Source organism: Equus quagga, chromosome 1, assembly GCF_021613505.1.
Source record: "Equus quagga isolate Etosha38 chromosome 1, UCLA_HA_Equagga_1.0, whole genome shotgun sequence".
In the NCBI taxonomy this organism is placed as follows: domain Eukaryota; kingdom Metazoa; phylum Chordata; class Mammalia; order Perissodactyla; family Equidae; genus Equus; species Equus quagga.
In genome coordinates this window covers 76,749,008-76,766,364 of record NC_060267.1, presented here as the reverse complement: position 1 = coordinate 76,766,364, position 17,357 = coordinate 76,749,008, and the positions used below count along the sequence as shown (strand labels likewise).

At 50.1% G+C, this 17,357-nt stretch overlaps 1 protein-coding gene across 9 annotated transcripts in view; it reads right to left on the bottom strand.

Annotated features, from left to right (window-relative positions):
* The window catches only part of COL27A1 (collagen type XXVII alpha 1 chain), a 144,543-nt gene that overhangs the window by 7,173 nt on the left and 120,013 nt on the right, over positions 1–17,357 (bottom strand). For 8 of the 9 annotated variants that reach the window (XR_006890724.1, XR_006890723.1, XM_046676692.1 and 5 more), the window contains 13 exons: positions 17,221–17,328; positions 16,647–16,754; positions 15,672–15,779; positions 12,160–12,213; positions 11,619–11,681; positions 11,196–11,249; positions 10,998–11,033; positions 10,868–10,885; positions 10,625–10,660; positions 10,312–10,338; positions 7,995–8,060; positions 6,822–6,990; positions 5,615–5,724 (listed from right to left, as the gene is read on the bottom strand). Coding sequence is in view for 6 of the 9 variants with exons in the window: in XM_046676692.1 (XP_046532648.1) it covers positions 5,615–5,724; positions 6,822–6,990; positions 7,995–8,060; positions 10,312–10,338; positions 10,625–10,660; positions 10,868–10,885; positions 10,998–11,033; positions 11,196–11,249; positions 11,619–11,681; positions 12,160–12,213; positions 15,672–15,779; positions 16,647–16,754; positions 17,221–17,328 (957 nt within the window). In the remaining 3 variants the exon portion in view is untranslated. Of the gene's footprint in view, positions 1–5,614; positions 5,725–6,821; positions 6,991–7,994; positions 8,061–10,311; positions 10,339–10,624; positions 10,661–10,867; positions 10,886–10,997; positions 11,034–11,195; positions 11,250–11,618; positions 11,682–12,159; positions 12,214–15,671; positions 15,780–16,646; positions 16,755–17,220; positions 17,329–17,357 lie in introns of those variants that run through there. The other variant, XR_006890740.1, reaches the window with a different exon arrangement.

The window sequence follows — 17,357 nt, the reverse complement described above, 5'->3', positions numbered from 1 at the left end:
GACACAATTTGGAGCCCAATATTACTCATAAACTAGTGAGTTTTATGTTGCTGTACCTGATTCACAGCTAAAATTTTGCAACAGAAGCTACAGGGTCTCTGTGTTCGGCTGTGAGTATATGTATGTCTCTGGATGTATGTTACGTATGTGTGATTTTTTCTCTGTCTCTCTACCACCAGATGCTTTGCCAAAATTAATTTGTAGGAGAGCTCTATTTAATTGGCTTACAAATAAGTGTTTATGAATGAAGTATTCCTAAAACTCAGAAATATAGAAACTAATTCAAATATTTTTCAAATTCACAGGATCTGGGATAATCGTTGGTAAATAAAAGCTAGTTTAAGTTCAGTTTCTTTAAAACAGGTATGCCTTCAGAGTTATCATTGTTAAATATAATGCAGATAAATGGTTTTTATTCTACCTGGGTTTACTAGCCAAACAAATTCATACTGTCTCGATTACAAAATTTTTCAGTGAAAAAAGTGGCTTGGGATGATGGCTGACTTTGTCTACTGTCCAATGAAGTTTTGTGGGTAATCTTACCATAATTTTTGGGAGAAAGTGATTTAGACAGATGTAAGTGGAATAAGAGTTTAGGTGAATTTTACAGCAAGAATTATGTGTTATGTTTACTTAAAAATAGTTTCCAAAATCTTTGGTAGCTTCCACCCTTAGAATTTTCCTAAGTTAAATTAAATGATGGGATTTATAAGGAATTGAATGTCTAGATCATTTCCAAATAAGATAAAATACTGAAACATTAATTGCTAAACAAGTCTAAGTTTACCTACTTTTGACCTCTTATTACAGTGTAACTAAAGAAATTTGGGTCTGTTAGTAAACACATCTTGTGCCACACTGAACAATTATGCTATGAGAAAATGTATGTTTCTAGAAATTATGAAATGTATTCATAAATTTGACAATTTAAAGAACGCTGGTGTAACCGACAGTTCGTGACTGCTTCTTAGTTTTCACTAGAAATGAAAGTTTCTAAGGGTTAAGAATTCTAATTAATGTATGTAATTAAAACTACTAGAAATAATAAGGCACACGTCTCTGTATGCAAGGAAGGTAGGATGTGTTTTGGGGCAAAAGAAAAAGTATGAGGTATGGAGATGCATTTTTGTTAAGGGAAAAGAAAATAAATTTGTCCTAAAGTAAAACTGGTTATTTCAGAATGGGAAAGTGGAAAATAAAGGAAAAAATGGTATAGAAAGTTAGGAAAAGAGAGAATGAAAAAGAGAGAGAATATTACTTTGTCTGGTCCAGTTTGCTAGAATTGGATTATTATTATAACTGAATTTTTTTAATAAGTTTTAATTCAATAATATGCTTACATAACTTTCTTTCATCTCATAAAAGGACAATGTTTTCTTGGCATATTGGTCTGCTCCTGATAAGAGATTATGAAAGGCTTTAAGGCTTTTCTTTGCCTTTTGAGTAATCTGGCTAGAAAGCAAAGACTTTGTGTTTTATCAAAATAATTTCCTATGCTTCATGTTATCTTAATCAGGTCTTTATGAAGAAAACTGAGTTTTCTCAACATTAAAAGAGCTAAGTTTTGCTCACAAATATGTAACCTTCTCTATTCATCTTTAAAATCTTTTGTCATTTTGGTTAAGTAGATAATTAAGTACAGTTTCATAATGATCTGTGATCTTATTCAGTCAAGTGTTCAAAATCTTTGATATTTTTGACAAACTTCCCCAAACCAAATTCTAAGTGAAGTCTTCTTGACCTGGAAGTAACTTCAGGATCTTCCAGAGGGGCCCTGGAACATCTCAAAAGATTTGTTCTCTCCCTTGTAAAAAGGGAGGCATTAAACCAATTAGGCTTATTTGATAATAAGAAATAAATAATGCTAGACCTTCTTTATGGATATCCTTGTATGAATATACATTATTAATATAAGTGTTCCAGAAATTATATGAAATTCCTAAAAGTCTGATATGTAATGTTATCCATCATAATTCCAGTTATTATATTAAAATGTGTGTCACAGAAATAGCCCAAACTTCCTTGTCAATTGCATCCTAATGAACTCTCATCAGATCTTAACCATGGGCGTTTTTAAGTCTTTTGTCATTTACAGACAGTTATTGTTTTACTCGGACACTTTTGCAGCCATCTCTTCAAGGAGGTTCATGGAAAGGACTCTGACAAGTACAGGTTTCTGATCACTTTTAGATCATACTGAAACTGGTAAGAATTTACAGAATTCTAAGGACAAATTGGATTAAAAAAACTGCTGGAAAAAAAAGATCAAGAATTCGTTACACAGGAACTGAATGAACCGATGAGGATGATTATAATTTTTTTATATACTTCTGTTTGAAACATTGCTGATTCTTTAATCTTTTGTTTTCCAGACTTAAGGAAACATTTTTCTTAAGCTGGCTATGACTTACAGCAATTTGGTAAAGAATACCTTTGTGGACAAAGATGAAACAATTACTCTTTCTCCCTACCTTATCCCTCCAGGATTTGGAAGCTCTCAGTGAGTATTCTTATTCTCATGGCAATTTAGTTATTTGCATAAATTCAATAAGAATCTGTGTTCTCCTTGTAACAGGATGCTATTGGAAACATTGGTTATATTACCAAAGCTTTGACCAGAAAGTCATATTTGAGAGAGACATACATAGACTCAGCTATGACTGGACAGCTTTAAGGAATGAAGGTTGACTATATGGAGCCAATAAAGCCCTCTTGGAAAAAATCAGCCTTATACCTCTTTTACAGGGTTCCCAGCAGCCTTTCCAGGTGAGTAAGGAAGGTCACTTCCTGGCAGGCCCAGGAACCCCAGGAAATTTTGGGGACCTCGAGAAGAGAAGAATTCTCTCAAATCTATAGGTATTCCAGGCAAAGTCTGATGATGAGTTCTTGGCCAGGCTTCCTAGCCTCAAAGAGGCTTTTCAAAGTGAATCTGAGATTCCTTAAGAAAGGTTCCAGCAAAGCAGACTTAAAAGAGCTTGCATCGTCAATCGCTATTCCTGCTGTCCTTACGTAATAATCAGGCCAAGTTTATTGAAACTAAACGTAATTTGCAAGCAAATTCGTCTTACTGTGGTTATCTTCAAAGAAATGGGGGTGATTGTAGAGAGAAAAATTGTATTTCAATGGAAACTATAATACACCCTTGTGGATATTAGATTCTAGTTCTGTTAGTTATCTTTGTTTTGTTTTCTACCCGTAAACTGAACTGGATGCTGAATTCTCATTTCCTCCAATATTGGTTACAGCTCTAAGAATTAATGTTTCCAATTTTTCTCCCACCCTTCTGACCTGGAATCATTGAGAACTAAAATTGCCCTTTTCCCTAAGCTGTGCAAGCTAAAGTGGGACAACTTGATAGAAACATCAGAGAAATCACCACAACAGCTCACACATGATAATCTTCATGCCTGTTGCCAGGTGGGCCGCTCAGAAAGATCACCAGAGACATTCGAACTGTAGACCAGGAAAATCTATCAATTGCCACTGACTGCCCTCACTCCATCCGAAGATGCTTTGAGCCCAACATCTAGAAATCTTCTCAAATGGCTGCCTTCAGAACTCAGAAACTGGGACTATAATCTGCTCCCATCATTAATCTTTGGGGCTTGTTTCCTTTTGTTTCCATAGAAATGCCTCTTATTAAATACTTGATTACCTGCACCATGTAGGCTTAACTTGGAGAACCCACTTACATCACTGCCTCCTGAAATGAGACACAGCCCTTTAACTGAAGTGACCCATTCTCAGGGCTAAGAGACTGGCTCAATGAGACATGGAGCAATCTACCGACTCGGGATGGGTTCAAACTTACCAACACCAGAGGACCCAAGATGTTAAAATACTTCCCAATATTACCCACAACTTTGACCAGATTCCTAGGGCCCCTGAGATCACTGACTTAGTTTCATTGTCGGACTCTTCAAATTTGGGACTATGGCTATGGACTAGATTTCAGACTATTGCCTGTATAATTTTTACAGGATTTGCCACTATAATCCTATTTAGATGTGCACTTCCTGGGTTACAACATGCCCTACCCCTGACTTTCAGCATGTCAGCTACCCAGGCAGTTAGTGTCTCATCATTGACTCCGATGCCTCGACCCCGCAGGGTGGACTGTAGCGTGAGCCCCGACAGTTGAGTTTTCTCTTTTTTGTAATGTAAGTGCTTGATTTAAGCTTTGATTGCTGAGGAGTCCATTTCAAAGAGGCGTCCACTTCAAGATGAGCTATCTGGAATAAACACATGGCCAGCCACAGACTAGAAAAGAGCCAGGCACCTTCCCACCCTGAGGCTCCTTTGTTTTAGAGATCTTGGTTGATTTCAATAACTCACCATCTGGGCCACTTGTTTTTTCTCTTCCTGCACTTTAAATTTCCACTCTTACGTTTTAAATTCACCAGTAAAGAGCGAGCCTGCAAAACCCTAGGCCCCCGCCCTCAACCCCAATAAAAGCAGAACCCCGGGCCTGTGCTCTTTCTCTCTCTCTACCTGTGACCTCACTTTGTGACCCCAGGTGTGCTGTGTAATTCCCAGGTCCTATGAATAAGAAACCTTTATTTTTTTCAAAGTTTCCTGATGGTTACTGCTGAAAGGCATCTTGCAATCATAGTGAGAACCACAAGGGCCAGTCCAACCACAACATTGGTTATTGATAGGCTGAGACTGGCACACAACAGTGGTTCATTGTTCCTGATGGGGATGGCCACCCGGCTGGGCAGTCACGCTGCCAACCCAGGCGCCAATGGTGACCTCACTCTTCTGCCGGGCGGGTTTGCCACGTGGCCCCCAAACCTCAGAAACAGAGGAGAAAGGGCCTGCTGGACCGTGACCCATGTTTCCTGCTGAATCCCAGGACCTGGCTCGGTGCCCGGCACATGGTAGGAACTCAACAAAGACTGGTTGCCCTGCTGGCTTGACTAGAGATTCTCAAACCCTGGGTCAGACACGGTCATCACAAGGCACCTCCTCGAGCCTCCCCAGCGGGGCTGATAGGATGGGATGCAAAGGGACTCTGGGTCCGCACCACCCCTGCAGCCACAGCTGCTCTTCTCCCTGGAGCGTGAATCGTCCCACACGGAGGACTTCATGCACCTGCAGACCCACAGTCCCTGGGGGGGTATCTTGGGTGGGGTGGTTACACCCCCTTGCCGCCACCTGCCTTGGTTTACTGTTGAGTTGCCCTGAGCTACCTAAAATTCTCAGCCCAGAGACAGGCACAGGGTAGGCAGGCTTCGAACATTAAATATTTGCACACACAGCTCTGCCAGCCTGTCCCAGGTGACCATCACACGGATTTATTTTGTGCTGATGGTTCATGGTTCTCCAAGCCAGGCCAGCTTGGCCAACTAGGCTGTTTTAGATATTAGGCAGAAAGTTCTATTTGAAGAAAGAAATATTAGCATTGTACAACTCGAAAGGGGTTGGAAACCACAGATTTATAACAATTTATCCTAAATTTACAGATGAGGAAACTGAGGTTCCAAAAGAGGAGATGACTTCCCCAAGGCCATGCAGCAAGACAGTCAAGGCTCCAAACTTGGGTGGGCTGTGGCCCAGGGCAAGGTCGGGGTAGAGCCGGCCAGCCGGTGGGGGGTGGGGAGCAGATACGTACCTTGGAGGCCGTGATGGGTTTGAGACACGTCTGTCCACCATGTGTGAAGTTGCAGGAGACTTCGATGGTGTCGGATGAGCAGCCAAGGTTTGGATCCACCCAGTAGGTACCTGCAGGCAACGTGGGATGTGGGGGAGGGGTGTGTATGTAGGGAGGAGCCCAGGGCTTGGTTCTGCAGGTGGACCCCGCACATTGTGACCCGCTGAGCCCCAGCTGGATGCAAGGTTGGAGAAGGGGAAGCATAAAGAGACTCCACGGGCCACAGAGATGGCAGGAAACCCTTTGGGCAGAGCTCACAACTGGCAGAGCCCCCACAGGGGCCACGTGGCTGCGTACTTGCCCAGGTTGCTACTGGGAAGTGTCCATTTCATAAAGGGAACAGCTGAGGTTGAGAGAGGCTGAGCCGCCTGCCCAAGGGTCTTAGGGATCATCTAGTTGAAGGGTTTCTCCACAAGGCCAATGATCCTCCTAGGGCTGGCGGGGGGAGGGTGGAGTCTGGGCTCCCACCCCATCAGCCTGGCCCCTCTTCTGGCATCTGATTTCCCCACTGGGCTTCCAAAGGAGCCAAAGGCCCCACAGCTGAAAGGGTGGGACAACCGGCCACTAGTCCACCATCCTGTGCAGCGGAGGGAAGAGTGGCTCGGGGGGTGGCCGTGGTTTGACCCCGCTCACAGAGCTGGTCGGAGGCAGGGCTGACACTGGACTCAGGTCTGCTTGCCTGCAAAGCTTGTGGTCCTTCCACGGCACCACATGAGCTCACAGAGAGAGCTAGACGAGGTGCAGACAAGAAGGGTGGAATCCTGGCTTGCCAGGGAAGCCATGACGGGGTCCCCCCCCCACCCCCGGGTCCCCTCCTGTCCCTCAGGGGTTTTTTCTGCCAAAACTCTAGTCTTGTTGCACTGAAATGGTCGTGCCCAGCTCATGGATCTGTGGGTTCTGGAAGGGTGGAACCACTCCTTCTATGTTTCCCACTATATCCCCATAACCCCAAGTGCAAGGCCTGGCATATTGTGAGGCTCAGGGACTGTTTGTTGAGTGAATAAATGACTGCCCATGTGCCTATCTCCTCAAGGACAGAAACTTGGCCCAGATGAGCTGAGATTCGAATGCTCCATCTCCCCCACCTCCTTCCGGAGCTCCCCCGTCTGGTCCCCGCCCCACCCCCAGGGCAGGAAGCCCTCTCTTCAGACCCCACAGGCCCTCATACCATCCACCATCTTCTGCTCGCAGTCCATGAGGTCCCGGCACACCCGGGCGGGGTTCTCTTTGGTGCCCAGGGGCGTCTTAATGCTCTGGATGAGGTTGCTGAGGTAGTGTAAGGTTTTAAAGATCTCCCCGCCCTGGTCCAGCACCAGCCGGTCCGGATGGCTGTAACCCTGTCGTGAGGAGAGAGGTGACCAGCGGCCCCTTGAGGTCCCGGCCCGGCCCGAGGTCCAAGCTGCCACAGCCCCAAGTTCTCCCTACTTGGGAGACATCTCTGCATCCCCAGGGGCATGGGTGGGACAGGGGTGAGTCCGCCTCCATGTAATGGATAAAGAAGTAGGGACCAGGGATGGAGGGGGGTGGTGCCCTGCCACGAGGGTCTAGAGGCTTGAGGAGCAAGGCTCAGCCTGGTCCCCAGTGCCGGACGGGCAGGCCCCCATGAGTGAGGTAGACAGGGTGTGCAGGACCCTGGGGAGGGGCCAAATCCCTCCGGAAGGGGTCGGTGGAGGTCTTTCCTCTGATCTCCCTGGATGGAAGGAAGATAACGGGCCTTTGCCTGCTGCCGTCTTTCCTGGATTGTGAGCCCTAGAGAAGCGACTCGGCATCAATGATCCCTAGCATGCAGCTCAGGGAACAGATAGAAATGCCTATAGGAGGTCTGAGCTCGGGGAGGGGGTGGTGAGTTCCCCGTCACAGGAAGGAATCAGGCAGCGAAGGCACTCTGGACAGGAGCTCAGCCAGAGGACACTCAAGGGCTTTCTCAGCCTGGAGTCTTGGAGCTGAGCTGGCCCCAGGCCGGGGTCTGAGCAGAGCCGTGCGGGCTGACCGTGAGCTTCCTGCTCCTGGAGGCTGGCGGGACTGAACCACGGGAAGCTGCTGTGGGCTCTGGGCCTGGATGAGCATCTCTCCTGACTCAGGCCAGCAAGAGCTCTGAGCCCCTGAGAGGGCTGGCGGGAAAGCAAAAGGGCTCTGGGCCCGTTTCTGGCCCCGTGCTGGCTCGCACCGGCCGTGTGGCGGTGGACTGGCCGCTCTCCATGCCGAGCGCCTGTGGTTGGGGGATGCCACCAACGGCTATGAAACGCCCCGTGTGGGCCACGTGGAGGGCGCTGACCACACGCGGGCCATTATTTCCGTTTCCCTGGGAAAGATCCCACGCGGGCAGGGCTCCTGGTGGTACCTCTGCTCTCAGTGCTCCATTCGTGTCCATCCACGTCTGGAAAGCTGCCCCAAGGTCATCTTGTTGCTGTGCAGGGAGAAGACAGGGCATGTATCCTGGTCCCTCAGGGCCCCCCAGGGCCCCCTAGATGCACGAGGCAGGAGCCCCAGGGTCTGAGCATGAGCTGTCCCATCCCCCCTTCCCTGGTGAGAGTGTGGCCAAGTCACATGTCCTCTGGAGTTCCCAGTCCTTCCTCCTCTTGCAGGGAGTCAGAGCTGACCCTTCAATCCCTTTCTCCAGGCACTTCCATAGCTCTCCATCGCCCTTCAGATTAAGTCCAAATTCCTCAATGTTTTTACGAGACCCAGCCTGAGTGCTGTGGTCATTGACCCTGCCTCTCTTCTCTCCCACAGATGCTCTGTGCACCTGACACACTATCACACTTCAACATTCCCAAGCACCAAGCTCTAACTAGCCACGGGGCCTTTGCACATGCTGCACCCGTTTTGCCTGGAGCACTCTTCCTTCCCTCCAATGCTCCATCCGGCTCTTCTTTTCCAGTGGTTCCCAACCAGGGGCGATGTTGCCCCCTAGGGGACCTTTGGCAATATCTGGAGACATTCTTGGCTGTCACAACTGGAGGAAGGGGTGGTACTGGCTTCTAGTGAGTAGAGGCCAGGGATGCTGCTAAACATCCTGCAATGCCCAGGACTGTCACTCCCAGCAAAGAATCATCTGGTCCCAAATGTCGGTAGTGCCACAACTGAGAAACCCTGCCCTGCCCTCATCCTATAGCAGTCAGCTGTGATGGGGGCTCTGTCCTGATGCTTCTGCCCCCAAGCTGGGTGCGGCCCCCTCTCTCTACGCCCCCACAGTCCCCACGTCTCTCCTTCGGCTTGCACTGCAATTGTCTAACGTACACTTCCACCTCGGGCCCTAGCTCCAGGCTTTCCAGAAGCACAGCTGCAGTCTTGCCACAAAAACAGTGAAGAGAAGGTGACAGCAGGCGGAGCTCAGGACGGGGTTTCAGGGCTGGGGTTCAGGGGTACTTCCCAAGTTCAAATCTCAGCCTTGCTGCTTCCTGACTGCATCTTGCTGACTGGGCAAGCTGCTTAATCTCCCCTTTTCCTCAGTTTCCCCATCTTGACAATGGGCACGATTATAAACCTCTCTCAGAGCGGTCGGAAGAAGGGAGTTAATACACGGAAAGCACTTCTAATGGTGTCTGGCATATTACAAGCGCTCGATATATTAATTATCATTCAAACTATTCAGAATCCTCTAATGTTCCGTCGTTTAGAGGGCAAGGCTTTTTCCTGGCTCTCTTCACATTCCGTAGCCGGCTTTCTTACTGACAAGGACCCGGGAAGGGAGCTGAGAGAGGGCCAGGGCTGTCGGAACGTTTGTGTGGGCGACGCAGACAGACAGGGACGGCAAGAATCTGAGACAAGAAGAGCAGAGATTCCTACGGCCCCTCTCCATTCACTCTGTCCCCTTGGTCACTCCCTGGAATGCAGTGGGCCTGAGTCTCCCAGCCAGCCGGGGGCACAGGGGTGAATGGGGACTGATGCGTCAGAGGGCTTGGGCCGGGTACCCACCAGGCAGGGACGCAGGGACCTGATCTGCTCTCTCACCCGACCCCCACTGGACTCAGAATCTGAGCTGGAGGGCCCCCGTGATGGTGCGATTTATAGTAAGAAATACATATTCGGTCTTTGAACCTGATCCTGGCACAGAGCCCTGTAAACCCTTGGAATTTCCCGTGATGAGAGTGACAGAAGTGTCTTTTGTTATGCTAATGAGGCAATTTTTGGAAAGCCCTTGGGGTGGGGGCTGGCAGCCTGGGGAGCCAATGACGTTATTAGTGGGTTGGAACTTTCAGACCCATCCCCACTTCCCGCCAGGGAGGGGACAGAGGCTGGAGGCTGAATCCATCGCCAAAGGCCAGCGATTTAACGATCGTGCCCTCAGATGCTCTCTCCTCTCCGGGTGGTGTCAGAGTTGAGTTGAACTGTAAACTGTAGGACACCCAGCTGATGTCCTGAGACTTGATTGTTGGTGTGGGGACCCCACTGCCCCCGGAATTGGTACCAGATCCTATTCAGAGCCTCAGCAAGCAGCTGGTCTGTAAGAGTGCACCGGCACGACCCGGGAGCCCAGCAGCTGGAGAGTCCTCCTGGGTCCAGGGCTCCCGTAAGGAGTGACAAAGGACATGTGCATCCCTGGGCCCAGCTTAGGGTTCTAGCTACCATGGCCAGAGAGGTCAGCTGCCAAACACCCGCCCCCTTCCCGCAAGGCCTTACCCCAAGGAGGCAAAAGAGAATGTTCTCCAACTTACAAAGTGGAGGGGGCTTCCTGGAGGACCCTGCAAAAGAAGAGGCTGGCTCAGGATGTGATGGGGACTGGGGGCTGGAGGCCCGGGGCCACCAGGAGACTAGAGAGGACCCCCCAAGCTGGTCTGCACTCTCCCGGAGGCCTGGCCCCACCGGGGCTGGTCTCCACTCTCCTAGAAGTCTATGGGCTCTAAGAAGCTTTCAAGTCCTATAAGGTCAGGGTCAAGAAAAGCAGCTGCTGGCAAAGCCCTGGGCTCCCTCACAGGACCCCGCCTCCTGCCCTGCAGTCCCAGGGGCGCCAAACACACAGTCACCTACCGGTGGGCCGGGCCGCCCTCGGGGGCCGGGAGGACCCTGGAGGGAGACAAAAATAGTGAGGCCCTGGTCCAAATTGTTCCATCTCCCCAACCCCAGGCCTTCTCCAGCCAACTTCAGACCCTGGGACACTGGGCCCCCAGCAGAGACAGGTGCCGGTGGGACGACAGGTCCAGGAATCCAGAGGGCCCCCACCCCCTCCCCCCCCCCCCCCCCCACCCAGCCCGCACACCCCAGCCCACTCACCCTCGGACCTTGCAATCCCTGGAGGGAGACAGAAGCGGGGAGAGAGAGTTAGGGGACCCGGGCTAAGCCCCCCACTCCTAGAGTCCACCCCTCCCCCAGCCCCAGCAGCACTGTCCCCCCATCCACTCACCAAGTCCCCTTGGCTGCCTTTGTTGCCCTTCGGACCCTGCAATAAACCACAGCCCAGTGAGCAAGGGCTCAGAGAGGAAGGCCCATTTCCCAGATGGGGAAACTGAGGCTCAGACCGGCCCTGGGTCACAGAGACAATCTGGAGCCAGGCAGAAAAGGGAACCCAGCAGTCTGTCTGGCCAACCCCCTGCACACGTACCGGGCGTCCTGAAGGTCCCAGGATTCCAAGGGGCCCGATGATGCCCTCCTTTCCCTAAGGGAGAGAGAAGGGCTTCTGTGTCCTCGTCCCAGGGCCCAGGGAATAGAGTCACAGGGGCGGGAGGGTCGAGGGCAGCCTGAGTGTCCCAAGGGAACAGAACGGAGACCTCCTCAAGCAGGCACCAGGCCATGCGTCTCCTGAGCCCCCTCTGTGCTTTGGGGGGTGGGGGGTGTCCAAGAGTGGAGACAGGAGAGCAGGCAATGGGGTAAGATGGTGGCCAGCCGGCAGGCATGGCATAGACAAGGAAGTGGGGACTGTGGGCGGAGGGGCCGCCAGGCTGAAGGAGCAGGAAGAGGAGCACACACCCCCACCCAGCCGGTGGCTGGCCAGCCTTGGGCCGGGACAGAGAGGGAGGGGACTCACCATCAGGCCAGGGGGCCCCCGAGGGCCCTGGATGCCTTTGAAGCCGATGTCTCCAGGGGGGCCCTGGGGAGGCAGAGGAGCGCTGTCTGTGAGTGGGTGGCCGCTGGTAAAGGCGCCAGCAGTTCCACCACCCCTGGGGTCTGGCCAACTTGCCCTCCCTGCCCAGAGACACCCCAGGGAGAGTAACAAATGTCTACCGCTATTAAGCAGCACCAGTGCGCAGGCCCGGTGCCGCGCGGTGTATATGCCTCTGGTCTTACAGCAACCCTCTACCGTTGTCAAGCCCATTTCACAGGTGAGGAACCTGAGGTTTGGAGACCAAGTGACCTGCCTGCGGCACAGAGCAGGTAAACTGTGGAGCTGGGCTTAGACCCCAGGTCTGCGGGGCTGTGAGCACCCGGGGCAGGATGCTCAAGCTTGACTCTGCCTGTGTTCCAGCCCACATTGTAAATGCTCCAGAAATCTTTGTTGAATGAATAAATGACCACGTAGGTGGGTGGACGGGACCCCAACAGGAACTGGGTGGAGTGGGAATCGGTACCTTGGGTCCGAAGAGGCCGGCCATTCCTGGGAAGCCCATCTCGCCGGAGTCACCCTGAGGGGAGAAAGGGATGAGAGGGGGTGAGTGGGGCTGGGACAAGGGTGCCTAGCTGGTCGCCCAGGACCCCCAGCCCTGCTGCCTCCCGGGGACATTGGCCACCCACCGCGGGCGATCAGATGACGGGAACAGCTTAGACTAGACACCAGCTCAGCCTGGCTGAGGGGGCAGGAGCCTGTGCCGTCTGCCAGATGAGAAAGCGGAGGCCAGCCCAGGGATTCCATGAGGAACGTTCTAGAACACTCGGGATCTCCTGTCCTAGGTGTTCCAGGAAGAGAATGGAAGGATCTGCAGACTCTTCCCAACCCGCAGACCCCAAAGGCTCTATGAAGGAAGGACCCCGTAACAGTCACCCCATTCCTGAGGGCGAGCCACGTGCCAGGTGCTCTGTGTGAACCACCAGGTGTGCAAGTTCCTCCATCAGCCCAGGGAGGTGCACACACCCTCTTCACAGAGGAAGAAACGGAGGCTCAGAGAGGGCAAGAACTTGCTCAAAGTCACACAGAGGCCGTGTTGTGGAGTGCGTAGATTCACATCAGGTGCGAACAATTCTAGAGGTCTGGACCATGTGGTAGGTGTATGTTTAACTTTTAAAGATGCCGCCCAAGTGTTTGCCAAAGTTGTACCGTTTTACATTCCTATTAGCAGAGTATGAGAGCTCCAGTGGCTCCACATCCTTGCCAACACTTGGTATAGGCAGTCTTTTAACATTTTCAGCATTCTAGGGACCAGCCCAGTGGCATAGTGGGTTAAGTTCACACCCTCTGCTTCAGTGACTCAGGGTTTGCAGGTTTGGATCCCAGGTTGTGGACCTACACACTGCTCATCAAGCCATGCTGAGCCAGCATCCCACATACGACATAGAGGAAGATTGACACAGATGTTAGCTTGGCAATAATCTTCCTCAAGCAAAAAGAGGAAGATTGGAAATAGATGTTAAGATCAGGGCCAATCTTCCTCACCAAAAAAAAAAAAAAGAAAAGAAAAAGAAAAGAAAATTTTCACCATTCTAACAGGTGTGTAGTAGCATCTCATTGTGGTTTTAATGAGCATTTACCTAATGACATTGATCTCCTTTTCATGTGCTTATTTGCCATCTGCATATCTTCTTTGAAGTGTCTATTCAAATCTTTTGCCCAATTTGTTTACTGGGCTGCTTATTTTCTTATTGAGTTTTGAGAGCTTTCTGTATATTCTACATATAAATCCTTTACAAGAAATATGATCTGTGCTTTCTCCTAGTATATTGCTTATCTTTTCATTCTCTCAACAGTGTCCTGTGAGGAGCAAAAGTCTTAAATTTTGATGAAGTCCAATTTTTCAAATTGTCTTTGTGGATCATGCTTTTGGTGTCCTACCTAAGAAATCTTTGGATAACCCAAGTCTCACAGATTTTCTTCTATGCTTTCTTCTAGAAGTTTTAGCGTCTTAGGTTTTACATTTAGATGTATAGTTCATGTTGTGTTCATTTTTGTACATTAATGAGGTATCTAATTGTTCTGGCGCCATTTGCTAAAAAAGACTATTCCGTATCCATTAAAATGCTGTTGCACCTTTGTCAAAAATCGGCTGTCCATATATGTGTGAATATGTTTCCGGATTCTTTGTTCTGTTGCTTTGATCGATTCGTATGTTTATGGAACTACCATACTTTCTCGATTGCTGTAGCTTCAAATGAAGTCTTGAAATCTACTATTGTGAGTCGTTCAATTGGGCTCTTCTCTTTCCAAGTCGTTTTGATTATTCTAAGTCTTTCGAATTTCCAAATGAATTTTAGAATCAGCTTATTATTTTCTACAAGAAAAGTTTGATGGGATTTTGACTGGGATTGTGTTGAATCCATAGACCAATGTGAGGAAAACTGACGTCGTAACCATATTGAGTCTTCTGACCCACGAGTACAGCGAAAACCTCCATTTTTAGGTCCCCCTCACTTGCTCCCAGCAATGCTTTGTACCTTCTCAGTGCACGTCTTGCACACCTATTGTCACACGTATCTCTGAGTATTTCATATTTTTATGCTATTGTAAACAGCACTGCTTTTCAGAGTTCAAATTCCCACTGCTTGTTGCTGGTGCAAAGAAATACGATTCATTTGTGCCTCTTGAGCTGGTGTCCTGCCTTCTTGCCAAACTCACTTATTCTAGCAGCTTCAATGTAGGTTCCATTGGATTTTCTACATAGACAATCATTTCATCTACAAATGGAAAGTTTCACTTCTTCCTTTTTGATATGAGTGCCTTTTATTCATTTTTCTTGCCTTACTGCATTGGCTAGAATTGCCAGTACGATACTGAATAGAAGTGGTGAGAACAGATGTCTTTGACTTGTTTCTGCTCTTGGGGAGAAAACTGTCATTCACTATTAAGTATGAGGTCAATTATAGGTCTTTCATGGATGCCCTTTACTGAATTGAAGAATTTCTTTTCTATACCAACTTTGTTGAGAATTATCAGAAACAGAGTTGGATTTTGTCAAATGCTTTTCCTGCACCAACTGAGAGGATCAAATGGGTTTTCTTTTTTTAGTTTGTTAATATGGTTAATTATACTGATTTATTTTCAAATGTTAAACCTTCCTTGCATTCCTGGGATAAACCTCATTTGATGTTTATGTACTATCCTTTTTATATATTCTTAGATTCATTTTTCTAAAATAGCATTGAGAATGTCTGTATGCACATTTATGAGGTATATTCGTCTGTAGTTTTCTTTTTTTCTCTTTTTGGTGAGGAAGATTGGCCCTGAGCTAACATTTGTTGCCAATCTTCCTCTTTTTTTTTTGCCTGAGGAAGATTGTCGCTGAGCTAACATCTGTGCCAATCTTCCTCTATTTTGTATGTGGGATGCTGCCACAGCATGGCTTGATAAGCGGTGTGTAGGTCCACACCCAGGATCCAAACCCATGAACCCCAGGCCACCAAAGCAGAGCATGTGAACTTAACCACTATACACTGGGCCTGCCCCTGTAGTTTCATTTTCTTGTAATGTCTTTATCTGGCTTTGACATCAGGGCAATGCTAGTTTCAAGGAACGTGTTGGGAAGTATTCCTTCCTCTTCAATTTTCTGGAAGTTTATGAAGAATTGGTATTATTTCTTCCATAAACATTCACTAGAATTCACCAGTGAGGTCATCTGAGCCCAGAGTATTCTTTGAGGAAAGCTTTTTAAACTATAGATTCAATTTCTTTAATAGATATAAGGCTATTTAGGGTTGTGGGTGTGATTCTCCTCTCCTCATTCTGAAGGGACCACTCCAATCTCATTTCTCAGCCTCCTCCCACCCACCCCGCTCTGCGGATGCAGCACGGCATCTGGTGCCCAGAGAGGATCTTGCTCTGCCCTCATCACAGAGCAGGCCGGTGGCTTCTGGGTCTGTGTGTGTGCACGTGTGAAGGTGAGTATTTGTGTGCATGTGAGCGTGTGAACACATGCTTCCCCTGGGGCTCACTCACCGGCTGGCCTTTGGATCCGGGCTCCCCCTGGGTCCCGGGAAGCCCTGTTCCGCCCTCTGTCCCTCGCTTGCCAGGAGGACCCAGCTGCCCGGGTAACCCACTTTCACCCTTAAAGAAACACCAAAATGAGCAATCAAAGGGGGGAAATGGTCCTAGGGGAGGGAAGGGAGGTACAGGAGACACAGAGCAGTGGTTCCACGGGGTCAGCCGAGCCGAGATCTCAGGATGCTGGGCTCAGACGTAGACGTGGCGAGGCCTCAGAACTTCAGCCTCTTCAGAAGGAAAGTCTTCCCTTCCTCTGGCATTCCAGGGCCCACCCCCTCCCCTCTCCCACACTGCCTCTCCTCTTTTTTGTTTTTTCCCATCAGACCATGAAGTTCCCACCTCCGCACCGCCACCCACTCTGTTCCTCTTGCCCAGAAGGTGGCCTCCTCTTCTTTCCTCACTTACATCCTCCCTGGGCCGAGGCCGCCTCTCCCTCCTCCACCTGCTCTCCTCACCAAGGGTTCCACCTCTCCCCATCCCAACCTCGAGCTCAGGGAGGGTGAGAGCCGTGTGGATTCATTCCCCTCCATCTCCCCTTCAGTGGCTAGCCCTGAGCTCAGACAGACTCACAGCAGCCTCCCCCACCCAAGGAAGGTTTCTAAAAAGATGCCTCGGAGGAGGGTCCCAGCCACAAGCAACATCTCCTTCCAAAAAAAGTCCACAAGAGGGCGCCCAAGGACAACTCAATGACCAGCTGCCCGTTTCAAGGGCCTGGCAGGGGGCAGTATTGATAGCTATCGGGATCAATGATCCTTTAAGTCAGGTTCAAGCTTGGGGCAGGGACCCCTGAGAAAGGTCAGCAACGTGGACTCCATTTCACACAGGCCCTGGGACCCGGGTGCCCGTGTGAGCATTACAGTCAGCGTCATTATAGGTAGCGCCAAGGCGGGAAGGACGGAGGGTGGGGGAGTGGATTAACGAGTGTCTGACCTTGAATCCTGGGGGCCCCTGGGCTCCAGGCAAGCCGGCCACCCCTGGATTTCCTCTCTTCCCAGCAGGGCCCATGGGGCCAGGGTCCCCATCGTCTCCCTGCTCCCCCTGGAAAGAAAAGAGGGCAAAGGAGGAGCTCTCATGTTCCAGGACACAGGCAGCCAAGGAGGCAGGATGGCTCGAAGTCTGGGTGGTCTCCGGGGGCTGAAGGGAGGGAGGTCAAACTCCAGGATGGAGGTCATCCGGCCCGTGTGCGAGGAGGGCTGGACCAGGGGGACAAGAGGAGATGAGGATGTGCAAGTGGGGAAGGAGAGGGATCTTAAAAACCAGAAGCTCTCTTCCTTGGACCGGGATGACCTTTGCGTGCTGGCCTGGAGGAGAGACAGTCAGAAGGGCCACACTCCCAGGTCCCAAGCGATGAGGCAATTCGCCCACGCAGGAAACGTCTGGGTATGTTGGGTCTGCCTCACCCAGGTTTCCAAACCTGCTCCCCCTGGCCCAGGGCCTATGGCAGCACCCCCCACCCCCCTGTCTCCAGTGGAGACACCATCTGTTCACCTCGGGCCCTGCTCACCTGCTGTCCCACTGGACCGTCTCTGCCAGGAAGCCCATCTGGTCCAGCGATGCCCTCGGGGCCCTGTCTCCCCACCACGCCCCGAGGCCCCGGCAGCCCCTGCAGGCCCTGGGGGTACATGAGAAGCTGGTGAGGGC